Genomic DNA, 20,584 nt, shown 5'->3' with positions numbered 1-20,584 from the left:
GCAACGTGAGCAGGGCGTGGCCCTACCGAGCCTCGCGTGGACCCTGAAGACCTTATCGGTGGTCTACGCTCGGCGGGGAATTCGAGCGCTATTTTCGTACGGCGCGCCGTCTGAATTCAGTTAACGCGGATCGTCAATCACGTAATTGATAAGGAAATTTTTTTTTTACGTAGCTTCGAATGATTCTTTATATCTTCAAGTATTAATTATAATGGCTAGACGGTGTCGAATTTCGTTACAGGCTGTCAACTTAGAAAACACAAGAACGGCTTTAACGAAAACGCCTAAATAGAAATCAAGATTATTACGTACTTTGTTTACACACGTCGGCATCGCGTATTCCCATAAAGCGGGATTGTTATCTGTCTGGGTCCGAAACAGTGCCTGAATATTTATGGTAACATCACAACTTGAGAAGGGTAACGTAGATACGAGACGCCGTGAAATTTCATATTGCCGATGAGATAGTTCCTATGAAATTGCTCGAATGGTCCCGTCGAGGCCCGCCTCGTAATTTCAGGGAGCGCGGCATAATAAGTCGTGCCGGAGCGTGTTACGTTTCGCTTGGAATAATGAGAACCGGAGTTGTTAACCGATTGCTAAAGAGCACTCGGTCAGATCCTGATGTTTTGACGTGGATATTAAAAACAACAGCTGGTTGCGCAACTCGAACGTTGCGTAATTTAAACCGAAATTCGCGGAAAATGTATTCTTTTAAAATAAATCCTCGAACGACGGCGGTAAATGTAAATGACTAACAATGGCGTTCGTTAAACGGACTGCGGAATCTTTAAAGAAGCATTTACCGGGAGCGCAGAATAAACCCCGTTATAAAAGCCGCGTTACGTAAGTATCGCGCGTACCCATGAATCTGGAGTGCGAAACAAATTTGCCGTTTTCTCGGATTTATTGACCTTCGCTGGGCCCATTCCACTCTATCTTATAAACCTTATTTAGGATTAATGACGTGGGAACGAACCGCCGTAAAGATCGATAGCGCCCGGCACTCGTTATAGCCTCGTATTTCTTCGACTGACAAACAGTTATTTTTCTGGGCGAATCATTTTCGATTCCACGTATACATACGTCCGTGTCAAAGATTTCTTTGTTCTTTAATGAAACTGATACTACTCTGAAAGGAAATTAGTGATATAATTTTACGTTGCATTTTATATATAATCGTTGCGTATCAACGATCGCGTCTTGTTGAATAAACAAACGGAGGGCGGGGGGGGAGGGAATGCAGAGAGTGCAGCGCGCCGGATGACTATTATCAATCGAGGAAATCACGAGCCCTTTGGCTCCGGTATGCTATCGCGGGAAACAAAGTCTCTGCAGAAACTTTAATTCATTCCCTGCTTACGATAGACAGAGCCGTGTCTCTCTGCGGGATACCCGAGATTTCCGATGGCGCAGATATGGAATATTAAAAACGTTTGTCTCGTGCGCGCTCACTTCGATATATAACGACATTGTTCCTCCTCGGCTTATAAGATGAAAACTCGAGATTGGACGCGCGCCGAGGTTACACGTAAGTTACTGTTAAAATTTATCCGAAGGTAGTATATTTAAATCACAGCTGGAGTTAATAATCGCGGTCAAGAGTTACGATAATCTTTTCCTCGTACGGTTATTAGCAATTCCGGGAGCAGCGAAATGACTTTGATGTTAAGCCAATGCGGATCGATATTCGTAAGCGATACTTTTCTTCGGGCTTTGATACGTATCCTATACGTATTTCCGCCGGAAATAAATTACTGCTGAAATTGCGAACATCTGTTAATGATGATAACGCGAAACGTGTATCATAGTTGCGTGTATTAAAATTATGAAAATTAGAAATTGAAACGAGGTGGCTTAATATCGAAAATCCACGAGTTTCGATTAATAAATATAAAATTTGCAAGTAAAAACACAACTATTAGATTGCCGTCTAAAAAAAAAAAAAATAAAAAAGATAAACGTGTTCGAGTCTATTGTCCATTGTGAACAATAGAAATAAAATTAAAGATTCACTTTAAAATAACAGCAGTTCTTAAAAAAATGGTAACTTCAAAAATTAAATACATGTATTCAACCAAAAGCTTCTTTCATGAAAACGTAACAAAATTATCTCACGCTTGAATAAAATAAAGAAAAAAAAAAAAAATTGCTTACCGGGAACGACTGTGAAGAACAATAACGCGTGTTATATTTCGAAATAAAACATGTTACGTCGTCGTGAAAATCACTCTGCTAATATTTGAACGCCACGTACTCCGCATTTTTAGGAACCAAGTTGTTAAAGACACTAAATGTCTTCGCTCTCTTAAGAACGCCGAGACGTCCCTCGTCCTTAACAAATACCAGACTGTCTTAATGAGTTCACAGTTTTCCCTCGTATATTCCCGTCCCGCTCCTTTCGCCCTCACGCTTTCGTCATTCGAAGAGCGAAGAATCCACTTCGCGTCGCGCGGCACCTGCATCGTCATCATCGTCAGTCGCGATAATGAGGACATCGTGTGCCGTTAACAAGACGCCGTCACATCTCGCTGTTCTCCACCCTTCGCGCCCTTCCCTCCCGCGACGCAGGAATGTCATAACGCGGCAAGCTTACGAATGTGCTTAGCTGACGCCGCATTCTTGCCGGCGCGAGGCGTCGGGATCGTGCGCGTCGTTTTGCGACAGGCAGGGCTCTTCTTCGCAGCCGACAGGTTACAACGACCTTAAGAAAACGTATGCCGGAAAGGCGGCGCGAGCTGTACGAGACGGCGCGAACCACTTCTCGAGGTTGTGACCACAATTCGCGAGCGCGATTCGGAAGGATAGCTCGTTAAGCGCGAAGAATCAAAGAACCTCGCGTCGAAACACAATCGTGAAATATAACAAAAACGTTTCTTTAAAGCGCTCGCTTATTTGCTGTTTAAATTAATGTTTTAAGACGACGTAGGTACGTACATCGATCAGGCGTCTGCGAACTCAACGTTGAGCCGGTTAAAAAACGAGATGCATGGGAGAGGACAGGGGATGTCGAAGCGACGAAATAATAACGCGGGGATTGGCCATTCAAATCGCATTCGTTCATTTCCGTCCCGCGTGTCGAAATCGTTCCGGCGTGTCGAGAAAATACAATGTGCCGTCTCCCAGACTTCGTATATTAAACGGTCAAACGTTTTAATAAACGCGTCCCCATTGACGACTCTCGTCGATTACAAAGCGGTGATATTTGACAGAGGTGCGATCTCACGCGAAGGCAAACGAATAACAGCTGTAATATCAAACAGCCTCATAACTGGCGGCAGCATATTAACATATTAATACGTATCCGCGTGCGCGGCGCATCAGTATGCATGTAAGCCGATGTTCTCCGGGGCTTCGTCGTCCGGCTTAAACGGAGGGTGATCCCGGGGGCGCTATGGACAGACGATCGACAGGGAACAAAGGCGAAGGGAGGGCGAGGGGAGAATAAGAGGGTATCGTAATACTCGTGAGCCTCGGGACACATTAAGAGGATCATATCGTTCGCGTTCAAGATACGCAAGACGTTTCGGTTTGATCCGAAACGCGACGAGCCCCTGCGACATGTCCGTGACTAGACGTGCTTACAGGTCAGATTAGAGCGTATAGTTTCACGCGTACGTCCAGACGAGCAGCTCGTCGCTTTTAATGCGATAAAGGTGTTCGTACCCTCCGGATATATTACTCCGTTGAACTCCGCCCGGAGCGGAGCGGGGAGTTACACGTAACTCTTTTTCCCTCCGAGCCTCGCGGGGCCGCTTTCATCCAACAATAAGTCATGAAGTCGGGTAGAAAGGAGTGATACCGCCGCTCGAAAATGTCTGGTAATGAACGCGATACATTTTCTGACGTTACTGTATTTCCTTTGTCTTACGTGAGCATAGAGGAAGATTTCAGCTCATTACGTTGATAATTTATTCCATTAATCTTTTAAAAAGGGCGAGAAGACAGGGACGCGTAGTTTCTCAGCGTGTAATAATATTTAAAGAATATGCTTGAATGTAAAAAAAAAAAAAGGGGAGAATTTTCGATAATTGAGTTAAGATTGAATTTCATGTTTTCGCCGTGACAGTGGGAGATAAGAGTAACATGATAATTATGCTTCGTACAGATGGTTCTGATTAAAGATAAATATTTGCAGAGATATTTATATTTTACAGTATTGGCTCAATAATTGATGCGCGCCGCGTTATAAAGTATCCGAATGTAAAAATGCAGAAATTATTTATTAATGCATAAATTCTATCAAATTGAAACCGACACTGCTGCGATTCATTGACATTTGCGTCACTCATGAATATTCAATGAATTATCTGATCATCAATTAATCTAAATTGACGAATCGTCTCATAGTTTCATGTAGAAATGTTATAAAATTTATTTATTATGATTAAAAAAAAAAAAAAAAAAAAAAGAAAAATAAGAATTGGGAAGAATTAGCAATACATATTTACAATAAATTATTATTAAAGCTGATTGATTGCCGTTCACATTAATTTTATTTCAGCTGTATATTTTAAACATTTTTCAACGCATATAATATATGTATACATATTACGTTACATGTGTATTACTATGGGAATATGTTAAAGGTAATAATATGTCAGTACTTTTTAGATTTTACAGGAATATTTGAATTTGTTAGACGTAATCTGATATTAGCATGTTTATATGGCTTTCATATATTGCATTATTCATTGCTGCAATAATATATATTCAAATATATTCGTTATAAACTCATATTTGTTTGCCGTTTCGTAGATTCACTTTGGTGTATCTGATGAATCGTTAAATCAATTATAATAATCCAATGCTTTCTCTTCTTATCTTAAAATAAATTGGGGTGGCGCATTAGCCTCTTCTACCAGGATCACCTCCACCATTATTATCACCACCCCCACCATTATTATTATCACCACCCCCACCATTATTATTATTACCACCACCATTATTATTATCAGCACCACCACCACCACCATTAGCCATAGTAGAAGTAGTTGTCGCAGTAGTAGTGGTAGTAGTGGCGGCGGTAGTTGTACAGCAACTGGTGTCATATTCACAGCAACAGTTTTGCGGGAAAAAATGGCTTAATATTGGACAATGATAAAAGAGACTCGAAAGAAATCCTGGTGTAGCATTCTATAAATAAAAATAAAATGCATGAGCAATACATGTTGCATACATATTAAAATGTAATATTAAATAATTAAAATAATTAAAAAAATAATAATTGAAAATGTACATAGTGGTTTATGATTCCACTGTCCAGCCTTCGGTTTTATATTAATGTAGAATAATGTACTTACTGTCTCTTTGACTACGAAGCAAGCCATGGCGACGAACAAACACAGCAGTACTGAACGCATTTTTCAGCTTGGTTGTTGTTTCTTAGCTTGATTTTTGATACTATGATACACAGCTATGAGCCACTGCATTTTTATACTCTGCCTATGAATATTGACCTATTTTCGATCATTGATATCGAACAATGCGCTTTTGTATTGCCATTTGTTTCTCAGTTACGCTTTGTGGCAATTAGATACTGACAATTCTATATAAGATCAAACTATTACACACTTTATTAAGTGCATAGTGGAACTACCACACGCATACGCGCACGTGCACGTATAAAATACAGATCTGGCACGAAATACTCGCCCTTCACCTACAAAGTTACAAGCGTTCTTTATTTCAAGCCGTTTCAAACTGTCGCTTGAATAAATTATTCCTATGAATACGTAATACGTTTATGTCGGAATAATATTTTGCATCAATATTTTTTATTCGTCGAAACTCCGTTTTCTTTTATACGGACAGTTAATATTTATTCACTGAAGGAAGTATGACGTTAATACAACAGGTAGTATTCTGTAAAATCCATTATTGTGTCCAATATATTGTTGGATTATGTGATTACTTGATTAATATTGTATTCTTATTAAGTGACGCGCGTTGGAAGAAGGCGAGAAAATGACGAGAAATATCATCGATAATGCATTCTCATAAACGACACTCCGTTGCATGGATAATAATTACATTGTTATGTCGTAATGAACTCGGATGTCAGGGTTATAATGCATCACGGTTAATTACGGAATATTTTAGATGTAACGCGAAAACGTGCAATTTCTCGATAATTCTGCTACCGCGTACAAATTGCCGCGACGTCTTTTTTCTTTTTTTTTTTTCCTCCGCAGTTCGAGCGAAAGAAGGAGATCCCCGATCATCCATCATCGTTAGCATTTCATTCAGTGACAGTCGGTCGACCGACTGCTGCCATTGACTACGAAAGCTGTGTAAACTCGCCGAACAAACAAACGTTTTATGGTTGTTCAATAGGCGGCTCTGTGATGTCATGACGCATACGTTTTTCAACGCGCGAGGAACGGAGGCGCATATATTTTACGGTGCACTGCTGCATTTTTCATTCCCCGAGAAGAAATCGATTGAGTCTTCATCAGGAAAGCGCGGTGCGCGTCCTCCTTCCTTCCTTCCTTTTCTTTCTAATAAAATCTAATATTCTTTCGCCGGAGAAAAGTTCCAGAGCACTCCTAGGTCCGCGATTCGCGCATACATCCGCGGGCACGTTGCGTTACGTTCTCAGGCATGTGGTATTATTTAATCACGTTATTTATTTCAAACCGTATATCGTTTTAATTCATAAAATTTTTAAAATACGTAAAGAAAGTTCTTTTTTTTTTTTTTTTTTTTTTAAGTCTATCGTCGTGGCGTAAAACCAAAGACTCGGTGAAACGTCTCTCAAGACATTCTCGTATTTGGCTAGCTTTTGCTACATGCAATGTTAAAAAAAAAAAAAAAATATCTACTGCGTGATCGTCGATTTCAGCTTCGCGTACAGGTTCGCTTATCAAAGTCGGTAACGCAGCATGGGAAATAGATAGAAAATGGTGGGTCAATATTTACTGCGACGCTTTGACTGCCGGTCTAGCCGTGCTAGCGGCATTTCGCGGATCGATTCGTCTCGATCAGGGGGGGGGAGGACCCCCGCGTTCCGCCGAGGAGAATTTACCGGAAGCGATGTACAATCGTCGCGACGCCGGCGGGTCGTGTGCCGCCGCGGGGGCGGAAAGACGTCGGGCGTCGCGGAGCATCGGTGGATGGAGAAACGGTAGACGCTCGCGACGACATGGAAGGTGAATTTGGGAGAGAGATCACGACTAGAGTGAAAAATGAAGGTATGAAACGGCGAATCGCACGGAGGGGGGAGCAGGGGGGGAAGCTTGACGCATTGCGGCGGGGAAATATGGGTCGTTCCGATTATGTCGGGACGAGCACCGCGCCGGAATCTGACAGTGGCAGAGTGACGCCGCAAAACCTCATACATCTCGTGTATAACTAATGTCCGCATACATCACCTCTTCGTCTCCTATGTGTATTTCCTTTCTTTCTTTTTTTCCCTCCCTTTCCTTTTTCTTTTTTTCTTTTTTTTTACCGGAGCAATGCACGCCACGCGCGCTCGGTGGAGACTCGTACCTTCACGTGCGTTCGAGCGCGATGGAGCTTGTCCGTTTCATTTAAATGCGACGCGGAAAACGCGCCATGCGCGCCGGCACGCTTCGGGCGATGCAGACTTCACGGAAGACAGGACGCGAAATGATACATTACCTGGCCCGTTTCGTCTCCACTCCCCCCGATCGCATTTCCCACGTCAGTCTTTGAAAAATAATTTCGAAAACGTTTTCTTTTATTTGGAAATTAGTCGCACTCTCGGATGTTTATGACAGGTTAATTCAAAGCGATTTACTCGAAAATTTCTTACGCTAATAATTGACGTAAAAAAAAAAAAAAATTGCTGCGTTAAAAACTATTATGTAATTTTTACGAGCTCCTTCATTGTTCTTTTCTATTATTACGTGCCGTAATCAGATCGAGGAAACAGATACAAGGATATAAAGTAATTACTAGGAAATTACACGTTTCCTTCGTTTCATTAAGTATCTAAATCTATCCAGCAGAATATTTCAATTGTAAAGAGAACTTTGTTTTATTTTATTTTTTTTTTATATTTTGCGATACTCCCTGAGAATGATAGACGTCTCTTGTTCGAGTCGCTCCTCGTTTCGGTTTCTACAAATTGACAGGACGAGTTTCCATTACACTTTAACCTTTGAACAATTTAACGTAATAAATCACGCGAGTTAACTGAAATTCGACAACGTCTCGCCTCGTTGATCCCAGCGTCTTTTCGTAGTAGGTGGTCTGCAGCAGTGGATGAAAATTAAAGAACGTTAAAAGAGCATCGCGCTCGTTAGCACGGTCAACCTGCTTGCAACCTGCAGCCGGCGGTTAATTGGTGCTCGGTCACCGAGGAATACCGGTCTTTGACGGGTCCATCTCGAGTAGAGGCAATCCGAGAGTCGTGTTTACACTGTGGACAAAGTCAGCGAGGTCCGAAATGCCTGGACAATGCGAAGTAGCGTCGGCCGTTCAAGTGCCGGATTCCCTCGCGCTACGATCCCGTTTTGAGATTTTCAAGCTGTGCTAATCGACCACCGCCGATGGTTACCATTGTTCCATCACGCTCGAAAGTCCTCTCGCGCCCTCAGCGTAAGACACCGCGCGCCTAAAGTCTCCGTGTTTCAAGTGCCGACCGATTTTTTTTATGTTTTTCGCTTTTTTTCTACTTTTTTTTTCTTTTTTTTTTGTTCTCTTTTCTTTCATCTTTTCGTGCCTCTCATCTGCCTGCTTCTCGCGGACGCGACAGCGACGTATCCATTTTTACCGGTGCTCGAAGCTTTGCGTTTTCTCGAGTGGATTCCCCGCTTCCTCCGACTCGACCTGGCATATTCCTCTAGCAGGTATGCGCGCGAGCATTCACCCCGGGACGAATGCAGGTGTGCGCTGGGCCGAATAAGCCCAGAAGAGGCGCGAGGATGATGGCAACTCGTGCGTCTCCAAGCTTCGCCGACGTCGTTGTCGTCGTCGTTCGTCGTTGTTGTCACGAGACTGCCGCGGCAACCACTTCCGTCTGCGCGCCTCTCGTTTCTACGAATGTTTCGTCACGCTTGTCACACGCTCGCCACACGAAAGGGACCGCGGCTGGTAAAAATATTGTGATGGTCGCAGTGGCGTCGTTATTGTCCATCTCTTCCCATGCCCGCCGCCCATTGGGCGATGAACGATGTAGAAGCGTATGCGGTTTGCGCCGAAAAGAAAACGCGACGTGCACAAACGACGTGGTGCGGCGTTATAAAACAAAAAAAAAATAAAGACAAAAAAGAAGACAAAAAAAATTTCGGTTCTTAGATAAAATACAATGCGCGAAATACAGCATGATAGAAATTGCGAAATATTTGTCGTGTCCGATTATTTCACGATAGACTCGTTACGTAAGCCAACCACGATGTCATAGATCGATCTACATAGGCACTTTATCGTTGATAAAGATGCTTACGCGGCATTTAAATGCGGCCCCGTTCCATTTATAACTCAATTTTTCATGCGGTTGATAAACCTTTAAATGGAGAAGACTGATTTATCAGCGCTCAATCCGTTCGCGAGTATATTAAAGACGTCTCGACGTTAAATATGTGGTACAATGTGCACTAATGTTTATTATCTACGCTAAGCGCATAAATAATTTATTGCTCTTTGCGTGTATCTACGACGGTTATTTGTTAATGTAAAAACTAGATATGCCAATGTTACGATAACGCACGGCTTACATAACAATCGTATGATAAATAAATCTTTGAATGTTGAGGAATTGTTTGAACGGTTCTTCATCTTTCTTATCTATCGTCGCATTCTCTTTCTCGTTCCCTCTTTCTTTCCTTCTTTCTTTCACATTCAATCTTTCCTCAACTTTGTAACTTATTGCATAAGAATATTTGTTCTGCGCGATATTGGCTCATCTGGCGGACTATCTTTTATTATACATACATGAACGTGATAACATATTAAAGTTACAAATGTATTATACTTTACGTCTGCGGTAGAAACTCGCATGCTCGCGATACTCCCAGCGTGGATTCGCAACAATATTACTTTTGTTATTCAAAAAACGAGGGCTCTCTTTTACATTATAAAAAGAAAAGAAAAAAGAAAATTAAGTATTAATGAAAGAATTTATATCGGGACTATAATTACGGCGCGCGGCAATATTATTGTGCGCGTGATCTATTCGGTTTATCTCACGAATTGGCTGACGAAAAAAGATGATGCGTGTGCTGAATATAATTCAGTGGGCGTAACTATATATATTGAATGCACAGATATCTATCCGAGAACGGCGGCCGTGATCGGCGGGGAGTCCCGGGCTACGGCTGCTGAACGTTTCTCATCCGTTTGGACACGGGCTCACCAGGGAGACCCCATTATCTTCAGCCCATAAACATTAAGCGACGTCTCGCCGACGAATGTCCGTTAAGAATGCTATCGTACGCCGGCATATCGCGTTCGGAAGGACTCGAGGCGCGAGCTGTGCTACTGGCGGCTCACCGAGATAATGGTCGGGACATTCGCATCGGGATATCACGCGAGTGAGACCTTCGCGCTGTTAACGGAGGCAAAACTGTGATTGTGTAATCGATGCAAGGCGCGCTTGGTTTTAATTATCGCCGAAGAAACCCGGCATGAATAACGCTCGCTGACGGGGAAGACCGGTTTCAGAAAGAAATCCCGTCGACCACTGCCTCGTCCACTTTCAAGAAATCGTTTGTAAAAGAAAAAGAAAAAGACAGGAAAAAAAAAAGAGTGCAGCCTTGAGCATAAATTGTTTATTTAACGCAAAAGTTAAATGAATTGAAGGCAAGTGGTTGTGATAAATTATTGTCTCGACACGTCATTCTAATAATTATTTACACGTTGGCCGCGGCGTTTAATTGTAGGGAGAGAATGCGTCTATTTAATTTGTTTAATGAGCGGAATTATATTAAGCGATAAACGGAAAATCGTGCGCGCAGCGGGACGTAAAGAAAAAATCGAAGCGGCTCTATGTAATGATTCGGCAAATAAGGCGGTGTTGTTTCACATTATGGAGTCACCACTTATGTGCAAATTACTGAAAGTTAAAACGCCGCTGCTTCCATAGGTTAGTTTAGTGCTCGTGTGACCGTCGGACAACTCGTGTCGTACCGTACTCTTTCGTAACGCCATTCACACATCGAGTAATATCTAGTTCCGCTGACTTCACACACTTTTGAAACATATTTTTTCATGATACGTTTGCACGTTATCGTCTTTCTGCCGTCGTGAAATAATACTTATCGAACATGCACGTAGAGTGGATATATATGGTGCGTTTCGAAACTACTTAAAATACATTCACCGAGCCTTCTAATAATAAAAAAAAAAAAAGAAGATAAGAAAGATCTTGACGTAAGTATTGAATCAACAAGTTTCAATACATTGTTGCTAAAGAAAAAGCATTGCTTTGTAATTAAAAAAAAATGTTAATGTAAAAGAGGAAATAATTTTGTAACATAGTACAAATATGTAAGTGAATGAACTGTATTAATTTCATAAATTGGAATTATTATAGAGATATTAATAAGCATTAAGTAAAAGCGTGGATTTATATATTTTAAATTTCAAAATATCGCGGGTTCAGAGGACTGCATTAAAAAATATTTTTAAGCAAAAGCGTTATTTTTAGTAAACATCTGTTAAAATTGAAATTGAAATCAATACCGAGGACCGGGCGTAGCTTAAATGTGGCACCGAAAATATTATTAATCTTATATCCGTTAATTAAAGCATATGGTGGTGTCGCGAAATCACAGAACTAACATATTACAACTACGCGGATATATTTTATTTCGTTCTACGTGGCGTTTGTGACCGACGGTGTGTATGTGAGCGACTGTTTATCGTTTGACATAAGGACAACATATTAATTAACGGAATTGAGTAACGGCGGGATCTTCGTCTCGGCTTTATGAGCAGATGATAGTATGGTTCTGGCTCTTCTTGCGATCCATAATCTCGCGTCGATAGGCGGACTCAGCATCCGGAGCGAAACCTAGAAAGATTCGTGGAAGAGTCTGCGTATCATCGTGCATGGGAGCGCCGTCTCATCGCCCGGCAATACAATTCGATAGTCGTGATCGAGCAGCCGAATGTGCAAGCGAGCGAGACTGGATCGGTGATTGTATCGATACGGAAACAAATGACAAAAACGGCGACGGTGGCGTAACGATTTGAAAGTGATGGTCATCAATGTCACCGATTCATTAACCGAGGTCACGTTGAATATTTAGAACAATGGGTAAGAAGATATTTCCTGTCTCATTAACATTTATGACTAATTAAAATAACAATTTTATTGACGGTTAATTTGCAAAACGGGACAGCGTAAAACAGTGACGAACGTATAACCTTCTTTCTCTTTGTAATTTTTCTTTAAACGATTAATTTTTCAATCTAATTATGATTTTCCCCGAGTTCGATGTTAGTATTAAAAAAAAAATGTTTCACTTTTAATCCTAATCGTGATATCAGGTAAAATTCTTTTATTTTTTTTCTTTTTTTTTATTTATTACCGGAATAGTACAGCGCCGGCGTTATAAATATTTATTACGTTTCTTACTTTCTCTCACTTTCTTTTACATTTCGGCACGTTCGCGTTGCACCAGTAAATTATAATTTATTCGACCGCACCGTAAATTAAACAATTTTATTTTTAACAGACGCATCTCACACATGTTTTGTAATCCTCAGAAATACGCGTGCGATATCTGTTCGCTATAATGCTATGCATTGCGAATATGATCATATACGGCCTGAAAGTAAACATGGCAACTGCAATAATTGGTATGGTAAAAAAAAAGCCAGGTGTGCCAGATTGGTCGGACGAGTGTCCGGAATTTGATGTCCCCGGGAGTACCGTTACCGATATCGACGGTCCGTTTGATTGGACGGCTAGCCAGCAAGGTTTGGTCATTAGTATTTATTTCGCTGGATACCTAATCGGTATGTTTCCATCGGGATACCTATCGGATCGGTGAGTGTTTAATATTATATTTTTCACTTCTTTCTGTCTCTTCTCTCTTCTTTCTCGTTGATATCGCACATCAGTCATTTAATCGCACATCTATTTAAAATATTATATTAATACATTCTTACGGCGGTCATTTTGCAAATTACGATAATGCAACCTGGTGCAGGTTTAACACAAAGTACGTGCTGCTAATTTGCGTGCTGGCGAACGGAATCTTGACGATGCTGGTGCCGATCGCGGCGAAAGAGTTGTACGTGCTGTACATTGTGAGGTTTTTTACCGGCCTCGTAAGCGCGGCGAATCTCCCAATAGTGAACGTTCTTCTCGGAACGTGGGTCGTGTACGAGGAGAAGAGCACGTGGGTCGGCATCATATACGCCGGAACGTCGCTCGGCACTGTGATATCTATTCTTACCTCCGGATTGATATTAAACTACATCGGCTGGGAAGCTATTTTTTACATCCACGGAACGCTACCGTTGATCTGGTGCGTTTTCTTCTTTATATTCTTCGCCGGTTGTCCAGAGGAGCAAAAATACATTACGGAGCAGGAACGATCGTTCATTATCAGCTCGTACGGCCACCGCACGCCCGGCTCTTCGAAAATGAAGATCCCGTGGAAAAGTATATTCACGTCGAAGCCCTTTTTGGCTTTGGTCGTAACGAACACTTTGGGCAACTTCTGCTGGTATTTCTTGCTCACTCAGTTGCCGCTTTATATGAACAAAATATTGCGATACGATATCACCTCGGTGAGTACGCATAATAACACACATGGGTCTTTTTCTTCTTCGTACTAGTATGTCATAAACGTAACTACGTATTACGTGCTTCAAGTTGTTAAAACCAGGGAACTTACGAGCGGAATAATAATATGGATAAAATAACATTTTACATTTCACATGTAATAATATTATTTCATTCTGCGTGACGTGCGTAGTTACGTGAAATAAATCTCGACTTTTTGAATAAAATTTTTCCTCAAATACTTTACAGAACGCCGCTATCGTTTGCACGCCGTATCTTGTGAACGCGTTTACTAATCCCTTAATCGGGAAAGTTTTAGACTGGGGACGGAAAAAAGGATTCTGGTCGCAGACAGTCGCACGTAAAAGTGCGGTATTTATAAGTACGTATTTGAAGCAAAATTCTATATAAATCTAGATACCTTTGTCATTATAGAGAAATCAAAATCACGTCTATAATAAATTAAAAGTAGCTCCAAAAAGAATTTTTGTATTAAAAAAAAAAAAGAAAAGAAATGAAAAAATATTATATTATTATTATTTCTACTTTTAGCAGGGACTGTATTTAATAATTATTTTATACGGCACACGTTCTCTGTCAATTAATAAAATAAAATAACTTCTCTTTCCCTCATACACATTTATCTTTAACAATCCGTAACGTTAGTGGACGTAATGCCACAACTTAAAGAACTAAACTTGGATTATATAATTTACATACTAATGAAAAGTAAATGAAGTATTGTTCGCAAATAATCCGCGTGACTTGCATAATCGACATAGTTAACCGGAATTTCGAATAATGCATACGCTTTGTAACGGCAGTAGGGAGAGAATATGTGTTCAGATGGACTGAATAGATAAATGAAACCGACGAGAGTCGGTCAAATAACAGAGAAGTTTGATGTCTAACGATTTATATAATTTATTTCCCGAGGAGATTCGTTTTCAATGCGGTCAGTTACAATCTGCTCTTGGTTTCCGGGATTTACAGTATATTATTGAGAATTTAATCGCCACACGTCACGTACTGCAATTTCTGTTACTTCTAGTAATAAAATCTAATTCTGCAATATTTGTTTATATTAAATTATAATTGATATAAATCGTCTTGCGTCGTGCTGATCGTTTCATTAATTAAAATATATTTAGACTAATTTTTCTTTTTCTTTCAGGCACTGTACCACCGAGCATCTTCCTCGTTATTATCGCGTACGTTGGCTGCGAACGTTTGACGTCAACGATACTGCTAACTTTCAGCATCGTAGTTTGCGGTGCTATATTTGTTGGTCATCTCTGTAATCAGAACGATCTGGCCCCGAACTACGCGGGGATCCTTATGGGCATCACAAACACCCCGGGGACTATTTCCGCGTTTATTCTGCCGCCGATAGTTGGTGCCCTCGTAGGAGAAGGAGTGAGTCGAACGCTTGACACGCGATCGAATAAAAAATTATGACGCGAGATCTTCAAATTGGAATTTTTAACGTCGTGTTATTTGCTTTTCAGGATATTCGAAAATTAATTTCAATGTTTAATTTCATAATTTGTTTTAAAGCACAATGATAAGAACAATGTTTTCACGTCGACGTGGTCTTTCTCGACATTAACACTTTTTTTTTTTTTTTTTTACAGCATACTATTGCGCGCTGGAGAGTGGCATTTTGGATCACAATCGTCTGCCAAGTACTCGCGTTCGTGACATTTGCGTTCTTGGGATCAGCGAAAATCCAATCGTGGAATTATCCGGTGGCGGAAGTTGAAAATTGGGACGTTGACGATGGGCAACAACAAGAACCGCGGGAACAAGAAACGAAGACTTGAATTAAGACTACTGTTGTATAATAGTTCTTATGGAAGAATCGAAAGATGGATATTTTATTTTTATTTTTTTTTTTTCCAAGAACTTACTGTGTCTATTGCACAGACAAACAATCTGATTTAGACAAATTGAATAGGCGTCATAGAATAATTTATCATAACTTGAAATTACAAAGATAGCAGTTTTTACGACATTCCTTATATTTATATTTACATCAAATTTCCTTTTTATCTTTTGATACGTCTCGAATCACTTTTTATGAATCTATTGAGATTAACTGGCGGGTGTAATACTTAATTATATTAATTTGTATGTTACGTATATATCTGAATGTTGGTAATCTTTTGAAAAATATATACTTCAACCCAACATTTCCTTGATATTATCCTTTGCAGAATATTAATAATGCCAAAGTTTTAACTGCCTTATACGATAATTTTTAAAAGATAGATTGTATTATAAAAAAGAAAGACATATATATATATACACATATTAATGTAAAAGAAATTATTATAACCGTATTTATCAGTTTTACGGTTATTTTTATTTATTTAATACCCAATTCTAAAAAAAAAATGAACTGAAATCCTCGACAGAACTGACAAATGTATGATTCATCTCGTCTACTCAACAATATGTCAAAGTTCGCGAAAATCCCAAGAGTGCTATTACTTGACTTGTCAAGATCCACGCTGAGATAATCAAGAGCGCGAGACCACCCTTAATGACGGGTGACTAATTAGAGGCCACCTGGTACAAAAATTCTCTTTACTCCAATTAGATCGCGAGACGACTGCCAGTCGGCGCGAGACAAGAAGGAAACAAGATGACAGCACGAAAGGGCCGTGCCAACACCGGCGGCGAGGAATATTTACGACGGCTGAAATATTACGTTTATAATCTATTTCCAGCCTGCCGTCGCACGCTTCGACGACGCCGCGACGGTACGCGGAGAGGTAAGTGCTTCCTTCGCTAAACCATTTCCTCCTTTTTTTTTTTTTTTTTTTTTTTTTTAAATACTACCGACAACCGCGATGGAAACCCGCGCGCGGTTCCGGATGAGGGAATATCGAGACCCTTCCACGTCTTCAAGAATTCTTTAAAAATTTCATTAGAAAAGATCGAAGGGAACGAGACGGGTATTATACACACGGCCGCCGTGCGCTGTCTAACAGATTTTATTTTTTAAATATAAAGTATATTGGCAGTCACTTTAGAAAATTAAAAAAAATTTAGAGACCGTCTTCTTTACGTAACAGAATTTTTCAGCTCTTTATATATTTTTTTTAAATTATATTTAATCACGTCTTGATATGTAGAAGAAGATGCCAATAGTATACTTTTACAAAATTATTATCCCACCTTTTCAAATAGAGTGATACTCCTTTGGAGTTTATTAATCAGAAAATTGGTATTATCTTCTGATAGAGCAAACATGAGTGGCAAGAGAATCGTTCGGACTTAATATTCTGGTAAACTTCGTTGAAGGGATGGGCCGATACGCGCGAGCCAGAGCTACTCTCCATCGTGTTTACTAATTCATGAGATGAATAACTTAAGGATAAGCGCTCACGATATGAATAATGCTTATTCGTCTTCTTAACCCCTTGAACAGGTGACCTGTTCTCTATCGACGTTTATACACGATCCAAGTCGATCCATCGTTTCGATCACGGGCCGACATGAGATAACACCTGCCGTCATTTATGATACAATATTTAATGCTGCTCGGATTGATTCTGACCTTCCTACAGGATGTCATTCCGTTCGAAATTTACGACTGACATTTGTATCAATAATTATCTAGCCGATTCTATCTCTTGGAGTTTAGTCCCGCGTGTTCGTTGTACAAATCGACGTGAACGAGTCGGTCAAATTAATATCAATATTCACGTATTTATCGCTCCGAATCGTCGAGATACGATTCATATATTCTTATTACGACGAATATTTTCTGTTTTCCGGTATTTAACGTGACTGGCAGCTACCGAATCGTTCGGAATCGACGGTCCGAAGGGTCGGCAGACGCGGCAGCTAATTTGCATAGTTCAATATTTTAGGGAAGATTAATCGATGCACACGGCAGACGATCCGGACACGACGGCGACGAGTCGGTGAAAAATTCTCTTCGTTTCCGAGTTATCTGTCAAAATGGCGATTAATCAAGCGGTAATTATAAGTTCCGCGGATCTTTCGTCGGGCCGTCGTCTCGTTTGCTTAGAGAAGCACGTAGCCCGTAGTTGCGGGTCGCTCGACAGAGGCGGTTAATCAATCCTGGAGCTCGTTACAGTCGGGCACTCCGGTACTTGAAGTGGCGTTAACGCATCCGGAGCGCCACTAAAATGTCAGGAATTGTTAATCTACCTCGTCGCGCGCGCGTTCACACACATGTACGTGCAAAAACACACACCCGCGCGCATACACGTACGAGCTTAACGCGCGCTTGATAACACACAGTCGTGGGAGAAAGGCGCATCACCCATCCCTCGGACGGGGTTGCCGCGAATAAACCCTTACTTTCCAGTTTCTGCCCTCTGACCTCTTCCTCTTCGCGCCACGAGCTCGCTCTTGCTCTTCCCGGAGAACCTCGGTAGGGAGACATTCGCCGCCGAGCGGCACCAGACCACACCGTTATTACTAGCGATAAATCGCCACCTTTAATAAGAGCTCGCGCGACGTACGCCAGACGGAAGTCAGAAACGACGACGACGACAACGACGACCACGACGACGCGAAGGGTGTAGGGGGGGGGAGGAGGAGACGGCGAATTTAAGGGCCAGATAGGACCGAATACATTCTATTCAAACGATATCCGTTCAATTTTATCGAATTCTCGCGGTGATAGCCGCCCGCCGTTCCTTTATTGTGCGCCGCCCTCTGATGGCTCGGACGATTTAATTTCAGACATCTCGCCGCGCGATAAATATTTCGCATATAAAACACCTGCCGGCGTTACGAAAATTTATTACATTTACTGGAAGATAATATCGTAACGCCTATATTTGTTGTACGCGCTATCAACGTGCTATGGAGTTTTCGGTGCTCGATCCGGGGGATATGGTAACGCCAATGATTTATTGCCGCGCGTTTTGATTGACGTTGTAACAAGATAGTAAACGTATTTCACATGGCGCCGCGTTTTAATCCTCTCTAGTCCGGTATCGACATTACGCCATTATGCCGCGTCAAGCTTTTATCTTATAACATCAACAAGCAATTATCAATGCGCTCAAATACTTTTCGAAATTCCGCCGACACAGACGAGGCTGTTTAGCCGCATTAGATCTATCGCGAATGTTGCACCTGCGTTAAATCAGTTGATCTCTTCGGTCGGAAAGCGAAGTAATTGTTCGCGAGGAATATTTTAATTCAAACATTTCTTTTCAAAGAATCGCGTACTAAATAATAGTTACTTAAGTTGCCCGACGGGCCATCGTTGCGACACGCGAAATATTTTCACAGTACAGTTCGCAAACGCGTCGACCGGATGACTTCATTGTGACGCTTTCTACTCCCTGGGTCTCGGCCCATCTGACGTTCAGTGTATCGAAATTCCTTTACGTGAACGGGAAGCGACATTAGTGAAGAAACGGTTGCACGTCTGTGAACGTGAGCTGGGTCGTCCACCGGCGGTTGTTACAGACGGCCACGGTTCCCGCGGAGAGTAAAGACTTTTTTCCTCACGGTGGTGCATCGCGGTCGAGATCCGGGTGCAGCGCGAAGGGGAAAGGGCGGGGAAGGTCGGAGTTTCTGCTAAGAAACTCGATACGCCAGGTTGCCAAGGGACGTGGAGGAATAACGCGGACACGGCCGGCAGCGCGATAGTTCGGGAGCTCGTAACTCGGTCACCCCGTTTCCAATTGACCGGCTTCCTCTCTCGCGGCGTAGCCCGCAGTCCGACTGCATTGTACGAACTTCCTGCAGATTTTAGCTGTCACCGCGTTTCATATTTTAAACGTACCGGGACGGTGGGGTAGGGAAGGCGGCGGACCGGCCTGTGTCGCTCGGAACGATCGACGTGACACGGAAAGCGGACGCGTGGACCCCGCATATAAATATGTATATGCGAAATGTACACATAGGGCATAGGGCCGGCGCGGACCTGTGTCAGACCGATCAAGCCGCGTGCTGCAGCTTCGCGGATTCGTGATCGGTCAGGGGGGGGAAGGGGAGCTTCGGAAGAGAGGCCGCTTAATCGGTGGTCGTTGCTGCCGCATCGGATTTTGATTAGCACGATCACGTCACGTTCGTCCATTCGTTTGTCAACGGGTAAAAAAGAAAAAAAAAATGCATTGCACACGCCGGGGCGCATTAAGTTATACACGGCGGTACAGGCGCGCACATACGTTCTCTTTGTTAGTTCGAGTTTCCGTTTAACTTTTTTCTTTTTTTCTTTTTTTTTTAACCTGCAAACTTGCACGAGTTTGCCCTCAGTGATTTTTTAATCTCCGCTAATCTACAATTACATCTGTGCGATTAATAAATTCTGTTCGCATGAATTAGGTATGCGTTCGTATTCCCGAACAGATAGTTCGTAATACGTGTCGTGCTTGAATTTATTATTTAAACGCCATTGCTTAATCAATTGCTACTTTTTACTCTGGCGCCACTCCAGCGACTGGATTATCTTTCTGCCGGCGAATTACGAAATCAAAGCTTTCGCGTGCTCTTTGTGCATAGATTAGTTTTGTGACTTTTAAAACGACATTATACATGCGCGTCTGCAGGCGCAGATGAAAAGAAAAAAAAAAAAAAAGCTTCTGTGTTTGACGCATAATTATATATATGTTCGCATAAAACATCGTTGTGCATCTGAATTCAAGATCTCCGGGTTTCAAACCGATGTCCATGTATTTAACGAGTGCTCTGCATAAACTCACGGGAGATATTAAATAGCTAAATAAATTTCGTGTCGAATCATTAATTATGAATCCCAGTCGGCCGGATCGGGAGATAGTTGATCGCGCGAAGACATAAATTTGGCGGACACCGGGGCGAGTAGCCTGTATCCCGTAATTTAATCATGCCTTCACACCCCTCGAACGGCGGAGTCGGGGA

At 41.7% G+C, this 20,584-nt stretch overlaps 2 protein-coding genes and 1 long non-coding RNA gene across 11 annotated transcripts in view; 2 read left to right on the top strand and 1 right to left on the bottom strand.

Annotated features, from left to right (window-relative positions):
* Positions 1-10,463, top strand: part of LOC139109381 (uncharacterized) — a 148,820-nt gene extending 138,357 nt beyond the window's left edge. The window contains exon 11 of the long non-coding RNA XR_011546826.1: positions 10,233-10,463. This is a non-coding gene — a long non-coding RNA (uncharacterized lncRNA). The remainder of the gene's footprint in view (positions 1-10,232) is intronic.
* Positions 1-20,584, bottom strand: part of Ten-m (teneurin transmembrane protein Ten-m) — a 481,599-nt gene that overhangs the window by 389,616 nt on the left and 71,399 nt on the right. The gene's annotated exons all lie outside the window — the stretch shown is intronic.
* Positions 10,501-15,895, top strand: LOC139109379 (sialin-like). The gene is made up of 6 exons (XM_070668404.1): positions 10,501-12,226; positions 12,679-12,961; positions 13,125-13,710; positions 13,955-14,087; positions 14,880-15,121; positions 15,340-15,895. The coding sequence occupies exons 1-6, from the start codon at positions 12,223-12,225 to the stop codon at positions 15,526-15,528; spliced, it is 1,437 nt and encodes a 478-aa protein (XP_070524505.1). The 5' UTR covers positions 10,501-12,222; the 3' UTR covers positions 15,529-15,895.

The sequence above is a fragment of the Cardiocondyla obscurior genome, linkage group LG17, assembly GCF_019399895.1.
Source record: "Cardiocondyla obscurior isolate alpha-2009 linkage group LG17, Cobs3.1, whole genome shotgun sequence".
In the NCBI taxonomy this organism is placed as follows: domain Eukaryota; kingdom Metazoa; phylum Arthropoda; class Insecta; order Hymenoptera; family Formicidae; genus Cardiocondyla; species Cardiocondyla obscurior.
The sequence above is the reverse complement of the archived record's forward strand: the minus strand, read 5'-3'. Positions and strand labels throughout refer to the sequence as shown.

Coding starts and splice junctions, on each gene's coding strand:
- LOC139109379 (XM_070668404.1), top strand. Junction 12,962..13,124: donor TCGGGATACCTATCGGATCG/GTGAGTGTTTAA, acceptor AACCTGGTGCAG/GTTTAACACAAAGTACGTGC. Junction 15,122..15,339: donor GTGCCCTCGTAGGAGAAGGA/GTGAGTCGAACG, acceptor TTTTTTTTACAG/CATACTATTGCGCGCTGGAG.